The 24,207-nt window shown below is 39.4% G+C and overlaps 1 protein-coding gene and 1 pseudogene across 5 annotated transcripts in view; both read right to left on the bottom strand.

Moving 5' to 3' along the window:
* Lims1 (LIM zinc finger domain containing 1) overlaps window positions 1–24,207 on the bottom strand; it is a 149,061-nt gene that overhangs the window by 63,073 nt on the left and 61,781 nt on the right. Inside the window, exon 1 of one of the 5 annotated variants that reach the window (XM_074050541.1) lies at window positions 21,995–22,548. The exons of 2 other annotated variants lie outside the window; for them this stretch is intronic. Coding sequence is in view for 2 of the 3 variants with exons in the window: in XM_074050538.1 (XP_073906639.1) it covers window positions 4–110 (107 nt within the window). In the remaining variant the exon portion in view is untranslated. Of the gene's footprint in view, window positions 1–3; window positions 292–21,994; window positions 22,549–24,207 lie in introns of those variants that run through there. 2 more of the 5 variants (XM_074050538.1, XM_074050539.1) reach the window with 2 other exon arrangements.
* Window positions 12,001–21,306, bottom strand: LOC141414898 (MOB-like protein phocein pseudogene; annotated as a pseudogene).

The following is a 24,207-nucleotide window of genomic DNA, read 5'->3' as shown; positions in this document are numbered from 1 at the left end:
CACCTTAGCTCTTCCTCTCGGAGTCCATTTAGTTTCAGACTATCAGGCCGATCTCTCCTCCTCCGGTACAGGCCTGAGTGAGAGAGCTCCTTCAGCTGTAATGCAGTCATAGTTCTTTCTGCACAGCAGTAGACACCTTAAAGCATATATGCTCAGCACCCTGGCTGCCAGGGTTCAGAAAGGCAGCTGCAGAGGGACCTCAGCACACCTGACGCAGGGTTAGAAACCTCTAAGCAAGGCAGGCCAGCACTGAAGCACAGCTTCCTGTTTCTGCTGGTATACACCCTCCTCAGCAAGGCATGACTTGCCTTATCTCTGGGCCTTACACCTTGAGGAGGGGGAGTCAGTGACTAACATGTTTACCAGTGAGCAAAATTTGTTATGAATAATCATACCAATCCCCATTTGAATCTCACCAGGATCAATCCGAATTGAAATTGGACTAAAAAAAGTAAGCTAATGCCTAAAGAAGGGTCCTATCCTGGTTTATTTGCCAGGAAATCAAGTAACATTTCATAGGCAGCTGTCGGTTTAAAGAAATGCCTGGTCATCAGGAGCTCTTTGGAACATTTTCCTTAAAAAAAAAAAAAAAAAAAAAGAAAAGAAAAGAAAGAAAAACAGAATTCTAAATGGAAGCAGTCCAATTTCTCCTTCTTACCACTCCACTGGGCTCTAATCATCTTTGGAAGGGAAGGAAGTGTCTGATTCACCCCCTTCCCATTAAATATTACTCAAAAATTCATAACTGAAAGGAGGATCATTTCTCTGTTAGCCACCATAAATGGTTTTCTGAACCTGTAACTACTCATTCTGAGTAATTTCTGCTCATACACTGTCCACTCAACACTGTCCACTGTCTGCCGAAGGGTACTATGGGAATCAAGGCAGCCTGTATATACCTGTATATCTTATCTCAGGAAGGAAGGTGAGGGGGTACACATAATGGAGGGCAGATGTTATGGGCAAGTCCTTTGTCACCAGCTCTAAATGATGTCAGTACAACATAAGATAGTCTCCACCCTCCAGTCTGATTCAGTCCCATCTATCACCATATCACAAACATAGTCAAAGGTTTGGCTTCATAACCCTAATAATTTCTCTTTCTGGCAATTTCCTTCTAGAATCTCAACAATAAGAACATAAGACAAATTGGTCTGATTTTTCTACCAAGGTTCTAAACCTTGTATTAGAGGGTTAATACATTCTCCTACTCGAGAGAACAAAAATTAAGGCACCCTACAGGAAGGGAGGGATCTACCACTGATACCTGACACATTGGAAAACAGATGCCCTTTTATAACTGTCATTAAACATAATACAGACGTTTAAAGATGGAGGGGAAAAGATAACTTGTTTTGTTACTATACTAAAGTTAACAAAGATGAAGAAAAACAATCACCAATCTTTAATTTTTTTCACTTTATCCATCAAAACAGAACAGACACCTATAACAAAATACAAATCAACTTTGCAAACAGAAACCTCAACATGAAATGTGACCTGCTTCTGGAACTGATGTAGCTCAATTTATAGAGCATGTGCTTAGTCATGTGTAAGGCACTCCCTAGCCCCCCAAAAAGATGTGCTGCCATGGGAAAATGCTAATGAATAGCTTTATTTTTTAAGCAGCTTTTAAAATATTGATGCAGCATGCTGACAAGGAAACAGACCTTGGTGACTACCGAAGTTTACCAGACAGGAAACACCAAACTGTGTGGGACAGATCCTGTATCTGATGAGTCTAGGGTTAAAAGGATGTGAGGAAAACAAAAAACCAGTTAGAAGCCCTGTAACAAACAAGCTGTGACAACCCTTGCTCTCTGACTTTTCAAATGGCTGGACTGAAAAGTAGCAACTTCAGTAAGTCAATGCCTATGTTCCAATGAAAATGCTACAACAGAGTAAAATTAACTTCTGGGCCTTTGGGGTAGGCTCTTTTAACCATAGTTTTCATGAAGCCAATACAGATAGGCCCCAGCCTCTTTCCCAACTCTTTCAGGTATGAACTAATACCCGCCCATGCTGTAAGGAGCCCTAGGGGGAAGATACACAGTTACCCACAGCACCCCCCAACCCCCAGTTTCTGAAAAGGAAATTCACAAATGATGCAAAATACCACTGACTAGCACTATGGCTGCAGCCAGATAACCCAGCTGTCGCCACACTACAAAGTGGTCCTGCACATCAGCACCAGATGGGATCGCACAGCACAGTCAGCACACACAGCAGGCAGTAACACCGAAGGGAGGTCTCAGTTCTCTTTTTTCCTTTCAAACATACTTCCCAAAGAAACAATTACCAACTGTGCTGGATTTCACAAACATATCAGGCCTATTTAAGAAATTTTAAGCTTTAAACAACTGTCTTTGTATGATTTTTACAGCGCAGAAAGGGGCCTGTATAAGTGCATTTCCTGTGGGTCTCTAAATAGATTTTTGTTTTGGCTGTACTGGGGTTTGAACTCAGGGCCTAACACTTGCTAGACAGGCACTCTACCACATGATCCACTCCACCAGCCCTGTTTTGTGTTGGGTTTTTTTTCAAGATAGGGTCTTGAGAACTATTTGCCTGGGCTGGCTTTGAAATGCAATCTTCCTGATCTCTGCCCTCCAGAGTAACTAGGATTACAGATGTGGCCATCGGTGCCCGGCAAGAGAGATTTTTCAATTCTGCATTCTGAAAAGTCTTTGAAGGCCAATCCATCCTCCCATTCAGCACAGGATTCTCTATCTTAGTTTTCACATGGCCTCATCACTATACAATGTCCATAAGCTGGTGTTTTGCCTCTTCTTGGACACTTGCTGTGGTGAATGCCCCTCATGAAGCTTCTGGGGCTCTCCCCCATGCTCCGTGGTTGTAAGAACAACCAGTCCAAGTTGCTAAAGCTAGAGTCTTCCAGACTACTTGTGCTCTAGTGCAGCTGGTCTGTGAGCCTCATTACAACTTTCCATCCACTTCTGTCCTTCTTTCCAGCCTTGGTGGATTCTTGTTAAATCTGTACCTTGACTCCTGGCATAAACAGTAATCTGTTCCAGTTTAATGTCATCAGCAAAACTGATAATTTCTTCTGTAAATTTAAGCTCTCCATTGAAACCATTAAATACAAAGCTCTATGGAGTATCATGCAAGGTCTGTCTCCTCCCAGGCTAAAAACTATTATTACATGGTAGTTTTCCATCTTCTGGGAGGTAAGGACTTTTCGTGTCTCTGATGAAAATTAACGACTCTCTCCCAGAAAATGCATGTGAGCACCACATCTTACAACAGTTTCTGGGACAGAGAGACTCCCTGGCAAGCCCACACAAGATTCTACTTTAGACTCTCCCATTCACATTGGTCTCACTCTTTTCTGAAAACCTCAATGCACAGTGTAGAACTTTTAAATCTCACTTGTTCATTTGGTATGTACTACTGAGCCCTGAAGGGGCTAGATATTGTTTCAGAAAAGGTCTTCTTGTCTCCCCTTAATTTCCCTCAGGCTCCAAACTGATCTTTCTGCCACCAAATTGATCTTTTAAAATGTACATCGATCATTTACTCACTCTGCTTAAAAAACCCTTCCATGGCTCCACTGTCTTTATGATACAGTATAAACAAAGAGAATGAGGTCTGCCATCTGGTGCCAGCTGCACCTGCACCCAGCTCCTCCATCCTCCAGTGTACTGGGCACCAGGCAGCTCAGGACAGACTAGGCTTATTCTCACTTCCTGGCCTTAGCACACGCAGCCTCCTAAGACTAGAAGGATACCTGCTGGGCTCCAGCAAGGATGGCCCTGCTAAAAAGCCTTTCTAGACCTCATGGGGTCCAATCCCCGTGCTCCCTTCTGTTACCACAATTATATGGTCTTAACACAGCCTGTTTATTTTTATTTATTTGGTATCTTGAGACAGGATTTTTTTTATGTAGCCCAGGCTGGCCACAAACTCTCTATCCTACTGTCTTAGCCTCCCAAGTGCTGGAATTATAGGCAGGTATCACCACATCTGCCTTAGAGTTTTAAAACTTTGTTTCTTGCATTTAACATTACATATTATGTAAATGAGATTTTAAAAGACATGTCCATCCCAAAATCTTAGAAAACACATTTTATGAGATTTCAGTTTGTAAAAACTGAAGCTTTCAAATTTGCAGAGTTCAACAGTACCTTCTACAAGTATAAACACTTGTGGATAAGAACAAAAGAGTTAGCATAGCTTTTTACTTAATTTTGTCACAGTTCAGTTTACAGCATCCTGTTCCAAGTAACACCTTCAGGCACAGAAGGGTAAAGAACCCAATTGAAGTTAAATCCCTAAAATTGATCATTAATGTTACTGAACCATCAATTCTCTTTCCTCACAGAGTTAAGAGAGCTGCAAACTAGCTTCAGTGGGAGAGTCATAATTAACTTGGGCTCATTACGAGTATATTCTGTGATAGATACGAAAGGCCTGTAAACTGGTTGAACAGCTCTACATTTTCAGGCTATCAACTTCCTCATGTGATATACAGAAAGAGAATTCTGTTTTAGAACTAACTTTGGACTTGATAGAAACAGGTCCTTTTTTAGTTCAAATCTATGCCACAGATAATCATTTACAGCGAAAACCACATTTTAATAAAGTAAAAATACCCCTCCACACACATTTTCAACACACATTCATTTTTTAAACATTTACTTGCCAGGCACTCTGTCTTCCTAAGTAAGAGCTCTCAAGAATGTTCTGGGCTATTAATATGAAGGAAGGACCTAGTGTTGTAGATCTGCTACAGAAGAGTTCAAAGAATTATGTACCATTGGGAGTAGGTTCAACTTCAGACTAACCAGAACAAAGAATATGAGAACACAGCCAACAACTGTCAGGAAAACTAAGGAACAGGCTAAAAATACCCCCAAAATATGGTCCCATTCACAAATAGATGATGTTGCCACTTTCTCTCCTGTGCCTTTGGCTTCCTGACAAAGACAATTTTCTCCTTTACTCTTTCAGTCATGAATCCCACTCCTGAAAAAAACAGGAAACCAAAGGCAGGCTTTACACATTCAGCCACTCAACAAACATTTCCTGAAGAAATGGCACCTTTGGGGAAGTGATGAAATATGAGGGTGGAATCTCATGAAATGGAGACCCAGAGAGCTCCCTGCCACTTCTACCATGTGAGGACATAGTGGGAAGACGCCGTCTATGAACTATGACAGCCATCATCAAACAACCAATCTCCTGGTGCCTTGTTCTAGGATTAGCCAGACTCCATACTGTGAAAAGTAAGTTTCTGTTGTTAAGCAGCCACCTCATTTATGGTATTTGGTTATAGTATGCCAATGGACTTAAAATACATGCCAAGGCCTTTGAGCCTCATCCCATATAAAATAGATGTATTCATTGAATTCTCTTAAACTGAGACATAGTTTGGCTACATTTGCACTTAGAAAGAAAAAAAAAAAAAACTTTGGCAGCAGTAAGGAAGAAGAGAAATATTGTTGATAATAGTGATATTTATTTTTTATTGAATACTTAACTATGAGTCACTTTGCCTCATAGTAACTCATGTTATCCTTATGGTAATCCTCATGTAATCCTTATAGTAGTTCCATGGTCAACTTTGAACCAGAAAAGCCTCTAAACACTAACAAACCTAACCCAGAAGACTTTGGGAAATGGAGAATCCTGACAGGCACAGAAGCCCTGATGCCAGCCCTCTACCCCAACTCAAAATACAGGATAGCCTGGAATCCCCTCCTCTTCCCAATGACCCAGACCTAGTGGTTATGTGCTAGGTGAAGATTATAAACATTCAGTATGAGGGTTTGGGAAGGAGACTCATGGGGGCCTCATGTGTGATTCCCATTAATACATACCTTCCTTGGCTGATTTTCTTCTACAAGTTTGGAAGTAGAAGTCCATGAAAGGGGTCAAACTGGTGACCTTCAAGTTAACTGAATTCCTTAAGTAGCCTTTGGATCCAAATTACTAACCCACTTTTTATCCTTTTAGAGGGCATGTGATTGCTCAATGTTTCCAAGAATTCTGAAAAAAAGGGCACTGATTCTATGAAAACAGGTTTTCTTTATCATAGCAACTCTGCTGAAACCAGCAGAGTAAACAGCAACAGGGGCTGCACTGGAAGCAAGTGAGCCTACAAAGAGACTTTGGGAGGGCAGGAGAGGCACTGATGGTGTGACCAAACTAATTCTAGTTCCTCATATCTCAACATACTTGAGGGTTTAAGCCATTTCAATAGCCACTTGGAATATAATACTGTACTACCAGATGCAAAGGTAGGCTGGTAAAGAAGGTGACTGGAAAATATAAAACAAACCAGTCCTGTGTGAGACTAATAAGGAAGGGTTTGCAGTTTTATTCTCCAAACCCAATATTAAGCAATCTCTGCTAAAAGAAGAAACTGAATCTTAAACCCAATGCAGAATTTGATTGATCAAAGCAGTAGAAAACTATATTCTTTTGCATAAAAGTTCCTAAAATAAGAGGTGAAATACCTGAAAACTTAATGAGACTACTTTGCCTCCAAGCAAAGCAAAGATACTAGTTCAAAGCAAAAATCCATGCATTATTTTTAAATTATACTCAGGGGAGACCGAGTTTCTCATTATGACTTAGGAAACAATACATTTGTCAAGCGCTAGGTTTACTGAATGCTTACTAAGTGCCAGGATCTGTGATGAGTAATTTGCATGCATTTATCAAACTTAATTTTAACAGTGATGCAATGAAGTAAGTACATTACTATTTCTATTTAAAAGACGATGAGATGGATGTAGAAAGTATATTGCGTAAATATTCTGCAGTTACTATGTGACTGAGTGAGAATTTGAAACCTAGCCTTAGTCTTAAACCTTGGGTCTTAAAATTATGTTCTTTTTTATTTTTTGCGGTTACTGGGGTTTGAACTCAGGGCCTACACCAGCCCCTTTTTTGTGATCGGTTTTATCAAAATAGGGTCTCTTGAACCATATGCCTGGGCTGGCTTTAAATTGCAATCTTCTTGATCTCTGCCTCCTGAGTAGCTAGGATTACAGGAGTGAACCACCAGCACCAGCTAAAATTATGTTTTTTAACCATTACAGTGTACTGCTTCCTGGAAGAAAATGGTAACTTCTCAGTAGAAGAGAGCTTATGATTAGAAATTATTTTGTAATTCCATCACAGCTAAATCCAATATGATATCCTAGATTGGATGCTGGAACAGAAAAGGGACATAGGAGGTAATGTAAGGTGTTGACAAAAGAGGAAGCTGGGGGAAGAGTATGTAAAAATTCTCTGAATTCTCTTTGCAACTTTTCTAAATATCTAAAGGTATTCCAAAGTAAAGTTTGTTTAAATTTTCAAAACTGTAATTCTATATGATAACACAGCTGGAATCTCCAACAAGTCAAAATGACAGGAGAGAAAACCAGGAATAGGTTTTCCAACAGATTAAGAGATTTAAGAGACATAATAATCAAATATATTACTAATAGTAACTATGTATTCTGCTTAGATCCCAGTTCAAACAAACAAATCATAAAAGGATATCAGTGGGACAAACACGGAAACTTGTGTTTTGTTTTTTCTTGTTTGAGACAGGGTCTCACTATGTAGCCTAGACTAGCCTTCAACTTTTGATGTAGTCCAAGCTGGCCTCAATCTTGAGAGCCTCCTGCCTCTGCCTCCCCAGTGCTAGGATTACATGCATGTACCATGTCTGCTTAAGTGGGGAAATTTTATTACAGACCAAGTGTCAGATGATGCTAAGGAGTCACTGCTCCTTTTGTCAGGTATGACAGCAGCATGCAGTTTTACAAGAAAATGTTCATCTTTTCAGGGTCCAATTCTGATGTATATTGGTATGAAATGACCTGATGTCTAGGATCTGCTTTTAAATATTTAAGTAAAATAAGAGAGAAAAACGAATATGGGAAGTTAAGATAGCTATATAATAATTAAGTCTAGGTAATGAGCATATGCCAATGAGCAATGATTCATTTCTTCTATTTTTATATTAAAAAACTTTCTAAATAAAAATTAAAAGAAAAAGGTTTAACCAATGGGATGAAAATAAGCATGACTTTCTTGAAGTCAGAACAGAATAGCTGACACTCAGTTTAAGGATGGTACAACATGCCTTGACAGTACAACAGAGGATATCAGCAGGATTACTGGGTGTTTTTTCTGACAGCTCTTGAGACTCTTACCTCTAAGGGCTGGTCCAAGATTATAAAATGAAGTAAATTAAAGAATATGCTAAATTTTAAACAGAGGACATTGGGAAAGAGAATATTCTAGATGGAAAAAACATTGGAAAGTCAGAGAAGGTGCCAGGAATGATGAGCAAATGCAGAAGAGTGGGAGATCAGGCAGTAACTCAAACCCTTCTTTTGAAGATCTGTCAATGCCAGGCTATAGGATTTATATGTCGTATGGGAAAAAGTCATGAGGGGTTTGAAGTCAGAGTGGGGAAGAGTTACAAGGCTGGAGATATTCAGTGTGGAAATTGTTCTACAAATTGAGACAAGCCATGGAGACAGGGGAGAGAAGACTTCAGAGTGTGTGTGTGGTGGGGGGTGGGGGGTGGGGGGTGGGGAGCTCATGCTTTTTTACCCAAACAGGTTGCTGAGAATAAATCCGAACAATCAAGAATAGCACACACCTACATAGGAAATGCTTCTGTATGCACAGCGCCAAGCCATGCCGTGAACAAGGCCATTTCAATCCCTTAGTACTTTCAAATTACTTATCCCACTCTCCTTTCCTATTATGTCATCTTGTTTTTTGTGGTAGTAATAACAACAATCATGGTATTAATGCTTTCTATGATATTGCATTTGGCCCCCCTATTGCCCTGTGAAATGACCAGTACCCTTGTTTTGCAGAAGTAGAAACAGGGTTGACACTTGGTAAGTGGTAACACCAGGATCTGCTCAGAGGCCCCATCTATAATCACTCTGCCACACTGCCTCTCTCAAAGTCTGCCAACAAGAAAGTAGATTTTTTAAGTTGTGAGCTCTTCAATGGGATACTCTATAGCTATGAAAGAAAAAGAATTCACCAAAGCTTCAGAAATCCACAAAACCATAAAAACATGACTTGCTTAGTAACACAAATAATATACACTATATAAAATCGTAACAAAAAACAATCCCATGCAATGTTAAGAAGATGTAAATGTGTAATAAAAGTACAAAGCCATGCACAGGAGTAACACATACCAAATTCATGAAAGGTTACTTCCTCTAGGAGGAAAAGCAGAAGGGAATTGGAAGAAAGCTTACTAAGAAATTTCAACTGAATTTATAATTTTTATTTCTTAAGATATATTTGGAGCTCCTATTAATTTCTGTGCCTTTATAATTATTCTTATTAATTTCTGTATCTTTTTAATTATTCTTAAAGAAAAGGATAAATGTATGGGACAGACAACCTAAGAGTATGTTTGTAAGGTCACAAAGTTTCAAAACATTTTGTCTGCCACCATGTGGTTCTTCCAGATACTACATGCACACACTTCGGAGATGAAAGATTGTCGGTTATTATCATGTATGTGTGCAACCCTAGTGAAACCCCAAAGAGCTACTGCTTGATCCATAGCTAACATTAAAAACATATCTTAGGTTGAGGAGGTGGCTGAGTGGTAGAGCGCATGTCAATCCTGTGCAAGACCCTGGGTTCCATCCCCAGCACTGAAAACAACAACAAAAAATTTCCGAACTCAAACCATTATCTTATTTCCAGGTAATACTTAATAAAATAGAAGACACAAAACATGGATCTCATTCAAAGAAAAACAATAATGAGAAAGTTACTGGATATAAGTTATAAGAGAAAAGATTAATGTAAGATACATTAGAAAATAAGTCATAAGACTAATAAAAACAGAAGGGGAAGCTTTGCTTTTAGGTACAATTAACTAAGAAGGTAAATGAGTACCTGTGTACACATTTTAAAGCACATAAGTAAATAGTAAGCAGAAAGGATATGGCCAAAAAAACCTCTTTCATGGTATTAATTTCATTTTCAGAATGTAGTACTTTTAATAATAAAATTTAATAAAGGGATCAATACCCCTTTTCTGAATATTGAACACTGAGAGAAATAACCAAAAGTTACACCACAGTAAATCCTACTGGATAAAGAAAACATAGCCTGTATAAAATAATTTACATATGTTCATATATGTGCTACTTTATATGTAAAGAAGATACTAAACAACTGGAATGCTCTACTGTGCAGGAAATACAGGAGGGGAAATACAGTACAGTAGTACCCACCATGTCCTTTATCTTGACTGGGTATGTCCCCAGCCACCTGGTTGCCAAGCTACTCTCCAAGTCATCTTCACACTCCCTCTTCCTCACCAACCCAGGGACCAAAACCAGTCAATTTCATGCTCCAATTTTCACCAAATTGTCATCACGTTCCTTTCTTCCTTCCTACATATACACTGCCTATAGGCCCTGGCTACTGGCTATACCAAACTGGCACTGCTACAAAGCCAGCTGATGTCTCTGGTCCTCACATTCCTCCTTCCACTAGAAGCCCTGAAGTATAGACGTTAGACTATAGTGACAAGCTTTAGAGTCACTCATGCTTGACTCAGATCCAAGATTTGGAATTTATTAGCTATTTGTATATGGCAACATTATTTAACTGCTCTGAGCTTTAGTTTATTTCTAAAAAGTAGATAGGGTCCAGGAGTGTAGCTCAGTGTTAGAGCGCACACTCAGCCTGTACAAGGGCCTGGGTTCAATCTCCACCACTAAAAAGGGACAGGAATATTCACATCCATCCCCACAGAACTACTATAAGGATTACATGAGGATTACCATAAGGATAACATGAGTTACTACGAGGCAAAGTGGCTCATGGTTAAGTATTCAATAAAAAATAAATATCACTATTATCAACAATATTTCTCTTCCTCCTGACTGCTGCCAAAGGTTTTTTTTTTTTTTTTTACTTTCTAAGAGCAAATGTAACCAAACCATGTCTCAGTTTAAAAGAATTCAATGAATATATCTGTTTTATATGGGATGAGGCTCAAGGGCCTTGGAATGTGTCTTAAGTCCACTGGGGTGCTATAACCAAATGCCATAAATGAGGTGGCTAATTAACAACAGAAACTTACTTCTCACAGTATGGAGTCTGGCAAATCCTAGAACAAGGCACCAGGAGATTGGTTGTTTGATGATGGCTGTCATAGTTCATAGATGGTATCTTCCCACTATGTCCTCACATAGTGAGTAGAAGTGGCAGAGAGCTCTCTGGGTCTCCCATTCGTGAGATTCCACGTTCATATTTCATCACTTCCCCAAAGGTCCCACCTTTATTATGGTTACCTTGGGGTTACGAGTTCAACATATGAACTTTGGAGCGACACAAGCATTTAGACCGTGGCAGCATGGCATAGGAGACATGACCCTTCACAAATTACCTACCTGGTTGGCCTCATTGCCAGTCATTTCTTTCTCTTCAAACAACTACTCAGCTTCCCATCACTGTGTCCCAGATTCTGCATACACTTTGTGTCTCCATGATTCTGCCATTGCTCTGCCTGGATGAACTTCTACCTCCCTCTTCCTTGGGTTCCCAAGCCATTCCCATTTTATGGAACCTTCCAGAGCACCCCAAGAAGATAGTGGGAGCTGTCCTCTCCTCTCAGCTCCCATTGAACTTCAAACAAACATTTTCTGTTGCACCTGCCCTACCATATATGCTGTTTAATGTTGGTTTATCTCCCTCACTGAGCTGCAAGCTCCCTGCAGCCTAGCAAATTGTAGTTACACAAGAAATATTTGCTGAGCAACTGAAATAAATTCAGAAAGTTCATAGAAACATGAACATACAAGTAAGTAATAAACAGGAAATATTTATACACTTTTGAAAGTGTTTTAAAAATTGTGATTTTTCTTTTTTTTATAGATAGGTTTATTTGATGAGGATTGCGATCCAATGATTGTTTAGCAGCAATTTTACTAAATTTTAAATTGTCTTATTAACAGGCATAATAAACAGATAATACTAATCTTATTTAAAAACCATGAGTGCCACACTGGTGACTATACAGCTCATGAATAACCTAAAAAGTATTTTCCTTTTTAAAAGGCAACACATAGCATACAAAACCCTGTACTGAACAAACAAGTCATAATATGCATACATGATTGATGTGTCTAAAATGATATATAGTACATAATTAATGTTAATTATGCGATCAGTACATTTTTCTCTATGATTCTCTTCATGCTTCACTTTCTCCAAAAGCTGAATTCTGAACTTCCTCTTCTAAAATTGGTACAATCAGGTTATCCTTGGACATCAAATTATATTTCATCACAAATCTAGTAAACCAGTGACATAAAGATGTTTTGTTTTCATATTCATCAAATATATGCTGGTGGTGAAAATACTCTGTAAATCCTATGGCATTCTGATCCTAATTTTGCTACAGATGATTCCTTTATGCTAACTCTGCTGGGAAAATATTTATTGCTATTCAGAAGACATGCAGCACTCATTTGGAGTTTTGTGGGCTTCACAAAAAAAAAAATCCATTGTTCAGTTGCTGTCATTTGAGTACAGTATCTGGATGGCACCCACTCTCAAGTTTGACAGCAAGTCCATTTAGTTCAAGGCAGAATTGCCTTAAATGTTCATACCTCCTTAAACCTTCATCATCTTGGCCTTCAGGTGGTTCAAGAATTTTGGCAATATTAGAGCAATCTGCTCTTATGTTCTGTTTAATATACTACTGAACAGCAAGTATACTGTCCATTTCATCAAATGATTCATCAGGCCAATTACAGAAATCCTGCACCTTCTTGCTCAGCCTCTTCATGCTCAGCCTATTCCTCCTCAGCAGTGCCATCCCCTCTGCCATGACCATACTGCCAGAGTCTGGGCGGCTGGAGTTGGTACCCAGATGTAGGGGACCGATGCTGGGTGGAGTAGGCAGGGGCGGCTCTCTGTCCCGGCTCCCAGGAGGGCCAGCAGCTGGCAGAACAGCCACAGCCTGCATCGTGATTTTTCTTACTAATGTACACAGACATATCTAACACACATATACATACACTGAAGATTACAAAAAAAAAAAAGGCCTTGGTTCACAGTGGCACAAAATTTGCTGGAGAAGGTAGATGGCTTTCTCTAAAGAAGTTTTACCTTAGTGAAGTTTTTTAAAAGTATAGAGTTTGACCTTTAGCTTCTGAAGCTCACTCAGCATAATGTTGTCAGTATACCTAAAGTGCATCCACTTCTTAGGAGTCCTCATTCACCAGTTTCAGAGCTCCTGTGAAAACCAGAACTACAAATTGTAACTACAAGGCAAACAAATATCTAGCTTTCCTGTGTAGCCTGTTCTCTCACTAGGTTTAGCCAAATGAAAAGCCAGATTAGAATCAGCAGTTGTCCTGTATGCATGAATTCATAAAAAGGGAAGTTATATAATCTGAAGACTTAGTGGCCTCAACCTAAGACAGTAGTCACTGCCTTCCAACAGGGCAGTGTTGGGCATGGGAACCAGTTGGTTGAGGGCACACAGCTGCCTTGTCCCTCTGCCTTCACCTCTGAACTTTGTACATGTCTGCTTCTTCCACTTTTACCAGGTCTTTTAGATGATCTTATTCGTTCTTTAATTCATATCCAAAGCCACTCCATCTTGTTTAGGTGACAATAGCCCTCTTCTCCTGTGCTGAATTTGAAGAGTGACTCTTTTTGGTTTTTTTTGGCAGAACTGGGGTTTGAACTCAGGGCCTCACACTAACAAGGCAGGTGCTCTACCACTTGAACCATTCTGCCAACCCTGAAGAGTGACATCACAGGATAATATGACTTCCTTTCTTCCCAAGTTGTGGGGACCCCTCGCTGTAGTCCCAAGCACTATCCACAACATCAATATAAAGCACCCGATTACGAAGACTGATAGGTGGCATTTTCTAAGTGAGGGTGCCACAAGAACCCCAATGCTGATACACTGTCATGTTTATGTCTTTGCTTATGTTTAACTACATGCTGGGCATGTAGCTGGTGCTCTGCAATTTTTCAAATGAATAGAGAGAAAACCCAGGACAACATAGATGTTGAAAGAAATAAAAGTATAAAAAAAAAAGTTTTTAAAAAATTTACAAAAAAATTAGGGCTGGCAGAGTGGCTCAAGTGGTAGAGTGCCTGCCTAGCAAGCGTGAGTTCCTGAGTTCAAACCCCAGTACCCACACCAAAAAAAAAAATTAAAAATTAAAAATTTACAAAAGTAGACATTTGAGTGGGTACTTCTTTTAGCTTGACACAGGTTTTTAAGATGTAAGCAACGGAATCTAGCTTAAGTTAATTTAAGCAGGTCTTCACATTAAATATATCTCATGTATAATAAAGGATTTGCTTACACAATCTGTAGGATCAACAAAGAACTCAGCTTGTAACAACACCCTCCCCAGTGAGGGGAGGTCTGTCATAGACCTGCCACTCTGTACATAGAAAGTACAACAGTGGTACTACCCACCCTGGACACTGAGCCCTGTTGCTTATAATTCTATGGCTAATTCTAATTCTACTGCTGGCCTTAGTGTTGTGGGCACTGCTACACTCATGCTCTCCAGAATAATTGCAAGCAATCCCTGTTTCTTTGTATCTCTAGCTCTAGTTAAAGCCCAACACAGATTTACTGACAGCAGTAGCATATGCAACACACCTACCTATGCCTCAGCTGCAGGAGAAGCTAGGAAAGCCAAGTACCTGGCATTTTCAGCTACTCAAGAGGGAGCAAGCATCAGTATCCTGTTGAGACTCTTAATCAACCATGTAACATCACACACCACCACAAAATCCTTCCCACAAGTGAATGGTCTTAGCAGGACTCACATTTTAGACCTCCAAGTGCTCTGCATAATTCAGACTGCCCCACAGTCTATCCAAATGGCTACTTCCTCCTGCTTCTCCTTCATCTGACTCTGAGGAGCAGGGGGCAGTGGTCTTAGACAATTTTCTAGAGTTTTTCCAGGACAGAAAAAAAGGGAGCTAGTTGTCCAGGCACACTGGCTCATACCTATAATCCCAGTGACTTAAGAGGCAAAGATCAGGAGGATCAGGGTTTGAAGCCAGCTCCATCAAAAAACTGGGTGTAGTGGCATGGGCCTGTCATCCCAGCTATGTGGGAGGCATAAGCAGGAAGATCGTGTGGGATGGCCCAGGCAAAAACTCTAAGACCCTACCTGAAAAATAACTAAAGCAAAAAGGGGTGGGGGTATGGCTCAAGTGGCAAAACATCTGCTACCAAGCTTGAGGCCCTGAGTGAAAAACTCCAACATTGTCCTCTCCCAAAAATAGGTCAAATTCATAAGATACCCAGCACATACTGAGTAGGTACTTATAAGTACCTATAATAATGACATGAATATGACAAGTAAGGATACGTGAGAAACTATTTAGAAATTAATCTGCAGAAAATATGAAAGGTGGCTTTAAAAGAATAGCATTTCTATTTATCTTATGAACAAGGGGAAAAGGAAATGTGCACAAAGAAATTATTTTTCCAGTAGTATGGTGGAAAGACAGACTGTGGGTGTGTGCGCATGTATGTGTAGACATACACATAGACAAGCGTACACAGGCAAACACACTGGCAATCCACCAGAAAGCACTTGATCTGGTCTCTGCCAGAGAACATCACCCTTTTATGACTGATAGTGAGTCCACTGTTTATTCAATTATCAAGAGTTCACAATATTTCAAGTGTTCTATTCAACAAGCCTTCAGAAATGTGATCATTAGGGCTGGCCATGGTTGTATACGCCAGTAATTCCAGCTACTGAGGAGGAAGAGACAAGAGGATCACAGTCTGAGGCCAGCCCAGACAAAGTTAGTTCAAGACCCTATCTTGAAAACAAAATGAAAGCAAAAGGACTGTGGGTGTGTCAAGTGGCAGAGTGTTTGCCTAGCAAGTGTGAGGCCCTGAGTTCAATTACCAGTACCATCAAAAATGAAAACAAACAAACAAAAATGCAATCATTTTAACCAAGTTTATGGTAGAGGGCTAGGACAAGAACCTCTTAGGTTATAGGAAAAAAATTTCTATGCTTTTTTTTTTTTGTGCATAGAAAGGTCTATATTAAGGTCTATATGCCCTACAGTCTCAAAGCAATCTGTGACCAAGAAAAGGGTGAACTGAGACATATTGCCAGTAGGGAAACTAATGAACCATTCCAAGTGCTCCAAGCTCCTATTTCACAATATGTTCTTTCCTCATGTGAAGAATATAATATCTGACACCTAACTAAAACCCACTAGTTCTGTAAATCATTTAACATTAAGTTTATTAAGGACGTCTTCTTAAAGGGTATTTCTATTTCCCCAATCCCCTAATTTTAGAAAGTTATCATACATCTAAGCAGACTTCAAGTTAATTTTCTCCTTGAATTTGACTACCCAATCTTACAAAATAAAGTTTTCATTTTTTCAACTGTGCAGCTGAGAAAACCATATACTTCTTTCCAATGGGTTCAGTTAACTTACTTATCACTGTAACATATGATGGCTGAGAGAAAAAGAGGACAAAACCACAAAGTCACTTTGACAGAGTTCAAGAAGATTCTCTTTTTGGAAGTGCTAGGGTTTGAATTCAGGGCCTCAAGCTTGCTACGCAGGTGCTCTATCACTTGAGTCACTCCACCAGCCTCAAGGAAGGCTTTCTTGACTTCAACGGGCATGACCCTTGTTTGGCTTCTCCAGAAACATCATTTAAATAAAGGTTGAATTTATGGGTTACTTTCTGGGCTTATGAACTGAGGTCCAGAGGGATTATTTCCCCCACAAAATACAAAGCAGAAGAAACTAAAGTAAAAGTACAGTACTCTGGCAATTTAACTCTGTTCACTTTAATTGAAACAAGTAACTTTTGATATCCTGGCTAGAGAATGTGTTTAATGATACACAGTCATTATCATTTTGTTTTGTTTTTTTTGAGACAGGGTCTCAATGTCCTGACTCATTGGCTCAAGTAATCTTCCTGTGTCAGCCTCCTCAGTAGTTGGGTCTCCTTGCAAGCACCACTGCACCCAGCCTGAGTTATTATTTTAATTTTTTGAACTCAGGGCCTTCACTTTGAGCAACTCTACCAGCTCTTTTATGTGATGTGCTTTTTCAAGACAGGATCTCGCGGACTACTTGTCTGGGCTGGCTTCGAACCGCGATATTCCTGATCTCTGCCTCCTGAGTAGCTAGGATTACAGGAGTAAACCATCGGCACCTGGCCTTTGAGTTATTTTTTTTAAGGGAGAACTATATTCAACATTCAACTCACCTGCTTTTTATAATAAAATAATCACATGGAAAATATGGTCAAAGAATAATGTAAATAAATGTCTATGTACACTTCTATTTCACATGATGAACAGGTAAGGAGAAATGGTAAGAGAGGAAGCCCAAAGGGAAGAGCAAGAGACAGTCACAGGCAATGGGGCAGTCAGAAGGGCCTACCTCAGTCCCACAGAGGACAAAATAACTACTTCAATAGAGCTTCCACCATTGGAAGGAGCCACTACCTGCCTGCCCACTGGCTCTCATACCCAACTGCTTCCAGAGAGAAAGCTTTGAGGTTTCCTTGCTATGTGAGCTCCACCTACACATACTTCCATTTTCTCCCTTGTAAATAAAAAATAGCATATGCTTATTTACCTCATAATCTTTTTTTTTTTTTAGCAATTAAATGGGAAGATGTTACTCAGAAATGAACCAGGAAAGTAATAAAGTACTATACAAATGTTGGTCATTAAATGGCATGGATAATGCCTCTGGGACACAGTCGAATAGTAAAATGAACCCTTCCTATATCCATAGAAAGCCAAAGCCCCTGACACATGTTCCTGAAGGCACCTCTGCAAATATACACCAAAAGCTCATGCTGGTTTCTAATTTTCCCCCTCAGGCAACTGCTCAGTGCCAGCCTGCCACCATCCATGGACACCTCAGGTTCTCCTTGGCTACCACAATTATTTTAACATCTTATTTTAGATAGAAATGTCCTATGCTGTGAATTAAATTACTGGTTAAAAACAACAACAAAAAAAAATAAACTACTCTTTATAGAGTTAAAAAATGGGACTACAAGAGAGAGGTTAAGGGGTGGGAGGTGTGGTTCAAGTGGTAGAGCACATGCTTTGCAAGCACGAAGCACAGGGTTCAAACCTCAGACCCACCAAAAATAAATAACTTAAAGAAAAAAGGTGGTGGTGGGAGGTGGCACAGAGAGAAGGAAGGAGAAGTTAAGTGGGATGAAGTCAAAAAAGGAGGCAGAACCACAGTAAGAAATAAGGTTAAGGGGAAATTCTAAGAACATTTTTATAAAGTAAAAAGGCATGGGAGGCATGACTAAAGATTTTATAAATATAAGATGATCTCTGTTTTGCAGGAATGTCTGAATGTCATTTATATTGCTTAGAACAGAGCCGAAATCTGGAAATTTCCACATAAGGTAGTTTGTTCATGATTGTTTCAGGCAGACCTTATAGCTCCTATGTGAAAAAGGCATTAGAAGAGAGCCTTGGCAACAACATCCATATATACATAAAAGGGTATAGCTTCCATTCTTAACGCTCAGTAGATTTAAAAAGACATGTCCCTCTCTGTCATCCTAACCAAAATATGGTTCTGCATTTAGCAGTCAACACCACAGAGTTTTCCTGTGGCAATTACTGGTGGTGGAGATAAAGGTAGGTCTTACTTTACTGCTCTTCATAAATAGTCCTTCAGGCAGTAACATCCTCAACACAATAGAGTCACATTCTTTCCTTTTACAAAGCAGGCCTGACTTTCCTGTACAGTACCTTTCCTCCAACAAACTTCCCATCTCATCAGGCTCAGCATCTCTCCTTCCCACAATTCTGCCCAATGGCTCGTATAAAAGGCCCCTATCTTTGATTTACTTTTAGAATGAGTCTACATTTTTCTTAGAGCTCTGCTTTCTAATTTGGTAGCCAGGAGCCACATGTTTCAACTTAAAACATTACTAGTATGAATTGGTAGATGCAGGAGTGCATGGTTGTCAGAGCCAGCAGTGTGCCTGTATGAGTTGGTATCTGGCCTCGTGAGAAAGCTCCAAGGAACTGAGGCAAAAGTCTCAGACCTTGCCTGTGTAAGTTGGTATCTGGCCTTGTGAGAAAGCCAGATGTCCAGAGAAACAGTATTCAAGGTTCCCACATGGATTTGTATCCTTCAGATGTAAATAAGAAAGTTATGCTGACCGTGTGCTTCTGCTTCTCTGTTCCCGTTTTAAAAGAGACTCAACAAAGAGTTAATTTTAACTGTGCTTCCTTGTACTAATGTAACCTTGACTCATAATACTTGGCATGCTTTTTCTGACCAAATGCTCTCTGTGTAAAAGGAGTTTGTAAAAGCGATAGTATGCTTCATTAAAGTGGCTATTGAGCAGGACTCGGTAGTTCCCCCATTCTTTTACGGCTCTGGTTACCCAGGTCCAGCTGGTAAAAGGCAACACATGGTGAACTACAAAATCTACAACCTTCCCCACAGTTGCCTTATTGATTCATACCACTTATCTACTATATCCTTACCACCACACATGTGAGTTTATAAATTAATAAGTTACTAAAATTAGTATCAAAATTCTGGCTGCTGTTCAATTTCTCCTTAGTACTATTACCAATAGCTCATTTTTATGCCTAAATTTAAGTGTGGCTTTGTTATATGTATAGCTATTTTATGAGTGTATATTTCATTCTCAAGAGATGTATGGATACAACCTTTATTTTCCATCATCAGATATGTAATGACTGAAGATCCTTATAATAGTCTTGGAAATAGGTAAAATAAAATTAAATGTTGAATTGTAACTACTGGCCAGTCAAGACTTCAAGGTTGAAAAGCATCTTCTCTAAGACATCACATCTGATTTGGCAGTCAGAGGTTTATTTCTGTCTGTGGAAACTTCACCTTTACAATTTCTTCCAGTTGTGTAGTAGCAATGCCAGGCCAGCAGCTCTGCTGACTGGCTGATTGAATTCCACCCTTGGATGATCTTGTCTTCTCATTTCCCACCAACTTTCCCAAATATTAACCAATTTTTGGTACAAATACTAATCAATCTCAAAGTCTGACTTAAAGTTTACTGTGAATCAATTTAGTTTAGCCCCTAGGCCTCATTCTGCCTCTATGACTCTTTCCTGAAGAGGATAGCTTCTCTGGTACAGTAGTGTAGGGAGTAGGGAAGGATGAGTCCTGTGAGATCCTCCTGGGTATCCCATTAGAGAAGGCAAGCAAGGGCAACAGAGAAGAGGGTGAAAAGTGAAGGATTACTGCGAGAAAGAAAAGGGAAGAGAATTTAAGAAAGAATAAAGCAAAGGGAAGAGAAGGACTTTCTATGCAGAAGCAGTCAGTGGGAAGGAGGTTGGGAAGACATTCACATCTCTTTAAGTGAAGAAAAAACATGAAATTACCAGGTACCAAACAGAATTTGATTGCTTTCAACTCTGAGCTCTAGTAGTTCTAGATCTTCTGTGTGTGTGTGTGTGTGTGTGTGTGTTACTGAGGTTTGAACTCAGGGCCTCATGTTTGCTAGGTAGGTGCTCTACCACTTAAGCCATTCTGCCAGCTCTTTTTTGTGTTGAGTATTTCATAGATAGGGTCTTGCAAAGTATTTGCCCAGGCTGGCTTTGAACCATGATCCTGATTTCTGCCTCCTGAGTAGCTAGGATTACAGGCATGAGCTACTGGCAGGCGGCTAGTTCTAGGTCTTAGAGGAGATATACAAGTAGGTACAGAGGGAGGAAGGAGACTGAAACAGTCATCCCTCAAAAAGTTAAGTGATACCACTCCTGAGCATATTATCTAAAGGAATGTAAGTCAGGATACAATACAGACACTTCCATATCTATGTTTATAGTAGCACTATTCATAAAATAGGCCCAGGGACTCAGACACTTGTACATCCATGTTCACAGAAACATGAGTCACCATAGCTCAAAGGTAGAAACAATCCAAAGGTCCTTCAACACATGAAAGGGTAAGTGAAATGTGGTATAACTATACAATGAAATAACAGCCATAAAAAGGAATGAAGTTCTGATTAAGTTACATGTGGATAAGGCAAAGAATACATTATGCTATAAGAAAGAGACAGAGAAGATCATATGTATTGATTCTAGATATACGAAAAGCATCTAGAGTAGGTAGATTCATAGATAATAGATGAGAAGTTATCAAAGGCTGGGAGGAAGGAATGGGGAAATGGCAAAAAAAGTTGTGGTGATGGATGCACAAAGCATTATAAATGTAGTTAATGCCAATGAATTGTACACTTAAAATAATTTAAATGGCAAATTTATATTATATATATATATATATATATATATATATATATCTCACCATAATAAAAAGGGGGCATTGTTGACCATCTAGATCCCACCAAATATTAAGCTAGTATTCTTTTATATATAGTATCTTAGTTAATCCTCACTACTCACATATTAGCTATTACTACCATTTACAGATGAGGTATCTGTGCCTCAGGTATTAAATAAATTGTTCAAAATCATACAAGTGGCAGGCATAAGACCTGAATCCAAGACTATAACTCTAAAACACATGGTCTTTGAATATCTTTCACACTGTTACTGTTTCAAACATAGGTAGGCTCAAGGAATAAAGAAACATAGGACCATAAAGTGTATGATGCCAAACACCATCAAGATTGTTCATTTCTTTCTTTACAAAGAATACAGCTTCCCTTCCACACTTATCCTTGCTTTGAAACCAGTAGAACAAAATGTTGTTTTCATGTATATTTAATAATTAAATACATACCTACAAGAAATAAGAACCACAATCATTACCCTTTGCACCAGGGAGACTTTAATTTAATTTAACATGGCTAACAGTTACTACAATTTACCCAAGATCCTTTCTGTTTCTGTCTGTATAAGTTTGGACAAATATCTTTTAGGTTTGCTTTTAAATAACCAAGAAAGATGGGTCAGGTGGAAAACAATTAAATGCAGAAGTAAAACAATACCCTGTGTGAGGATGGTCTATGGTGTCAGGTCCTTTTCTTCTCTTCAACTTCTACTCCTCCATCTTTCACTTCACGCAAAAGGTCCACCTCTGTAAAGCCAGTAGAGACTCCAAGCTCCTTACCTGCAGTGTCCTACATTTCTCTTAACTCAGAATAAAAGATCTCCCTTCTGGTACTTTTCTTATTTTAACTTATTTATCAGAGCTTGGATAACCAGTTCCACATCACAGTGAACTATCTTTAAAAGCTGTTATTTCCTACATCGTATAGTACTTCCTCATCTTACTTCTCATCTGTTGCCTTGAACTATATTTGAGCCAATGAAACCAAGTTGAGGTTTTTTTTTTCCTGTATTCAGTCAAATCATGTGACATGGTATGTTACATGATAACCCCACAGTTCTGAAGCAATAAGACAATACCCCTGAATGTCATAACTCATATCCTGCTGGGTTATTTTATATACTTTGTGAAGTTAAGACATTTATCCACAAACTCACTGAAAGCAGAAAAATAGTTAATAACTAATCAGCACAGAAGGAGGCAGAACTTCTTAAAATTACAGGTTCTACCCCTCTAGAACATTTGTGTGTGTGTGTGTGTGTGTGTGTGTGTGTGTGTTACTGGGGGGTTGAACTTGGGGCCTTGTGCTTGCTAAGCAGGCAGACACTCTACCACTTGAGCCACACTGCCAGGTCTGTATCTTTACAACACCTTCATATAAGCTTCTTTATGTCTCTTCTGAAAGCTTTACCACTTTGATGCCAAATAGCTAATTTTTATTACAACTTTCCAGTGGCATGACCCAGGCCAGCTTAGAGACAGGCATGCCAGGTTCTGGCTGACTGAGCAACAGAAACTGTTCCTTCTGTTCCAGATATCCTGACAAACAATGTAGAGAAGGAGCAAGTCCAATGTGCTGAGCCCCACATGCCCAACTTAGTCACTTCCTGACACTCGCTGGTGCCAAGTTTCCACTGAAGAATAAATGGATCTTTGGTTGAGGCTGAGGAAGAACTTGGGAGCATTTAATACAGCTTTCCTTCTAAGAATGAAGATTTCTTTGTTCTGATCAATTGAGACTAAAGTAAGAAAGTTCCTTAGCCCAATAACTTTATGATGGAGCAGTCATTTTTAGTATTGTAAGTGCTTCTAGGTTCTAGGACCTGAGGTTAATCTTGAAAACCAAGCAAATAAGTCATTACTTCATCACGCAACATAAGACACTAAGTGCTAGCAGCACTCAGAGTTGGCAAGAAGGATAAAAGTAGAGCTGAGAGACACTTGGAGTGCCATCTATCTTACAGGAAGGAAGTTAGTGCTTGGGAGGTAGAAAAGCTAAAGGAGAGTGAATTCTAAAACTCAGGGCTCTGCCCAGTATCATACTCACAGCCTTTACTTTCATAGTAATTTAAAATCCAACTATCACAGCTGATTTTTTATTTCTCATATAATATTCAATGTAGTAAAAGTCCAAGCAGAACACTTTTTGACTGACTTTTATTTTTCCTTTTTGAGAGTTAGAAGTGGAAAACAAAAGGATGCTGGATTTAAAAAGGCAAAAAGCACCTGGTCTCATTCCCACCATGGACAGCCTAAGCAGAGATAAATACCAGAAAGCAGCCATCATTTCTCTTATGAGAGGGAAAAACAGACCCCAAATCTTTGTTGAGGATGTGAAATTTTTTCTAAGAAAGTCACTTACATTATTGTGGTTAAAACCCAAAGGAGGAGACAGTTTACATCATTTTGTGCTCCAATTCTTTACTGATTGCCATGCAGTATGAAGGACATACCGAGGGTGCTGTGTCAGAAAAGGGGCACACTGCCACAGCAAGTATCCAGGGGAGCCCTAAGGAAAAGTTTAAACAGAGGATGGAAGGATGAAAAAACTAAAGGCATAAGGTTCTGAGCAAAAATCCTCCTTTGGCATTCAAGTCACCTGAGCATACCATCCTAGTTATTACTTCTGAACTTCCAAGTCACTCTCCTTCATCCCCTAAACACCTCATTCCCTGGATTATCATCTTCTCCATCACAACCACTATCATAATGTTGAAAGATTTAAATAACCAAACAACTCAGCTACCAGTAAGTAGTAGCTTTGAAATTCCTGTTCCTAGAATAGAGGACCCAGATATGAAGCCACACAAGTATAAGCAACTTATCTTTGACAAAGGAGCTAAAAATATACGATGGAGAAATAGCAGCCTC

This window comes from Castor canadensis, chromosome 12 (genome assembly GCF_047511655.1).
Source record: "Castor canadensis chromosome 12, mCasCan1.hap1v2, whole genome shotgun sequence".
In the NCBI taxonomy this organism is placed as follows: domain Eukaryota; kingdom Metazoa; phylum Chordata; class Mammalia; order Rodentia; family Castoridae; genus Castor; species Castor canadensis.
This window is presented reverse-complemented; position numbering and strand designations above follow the sequence as displayed.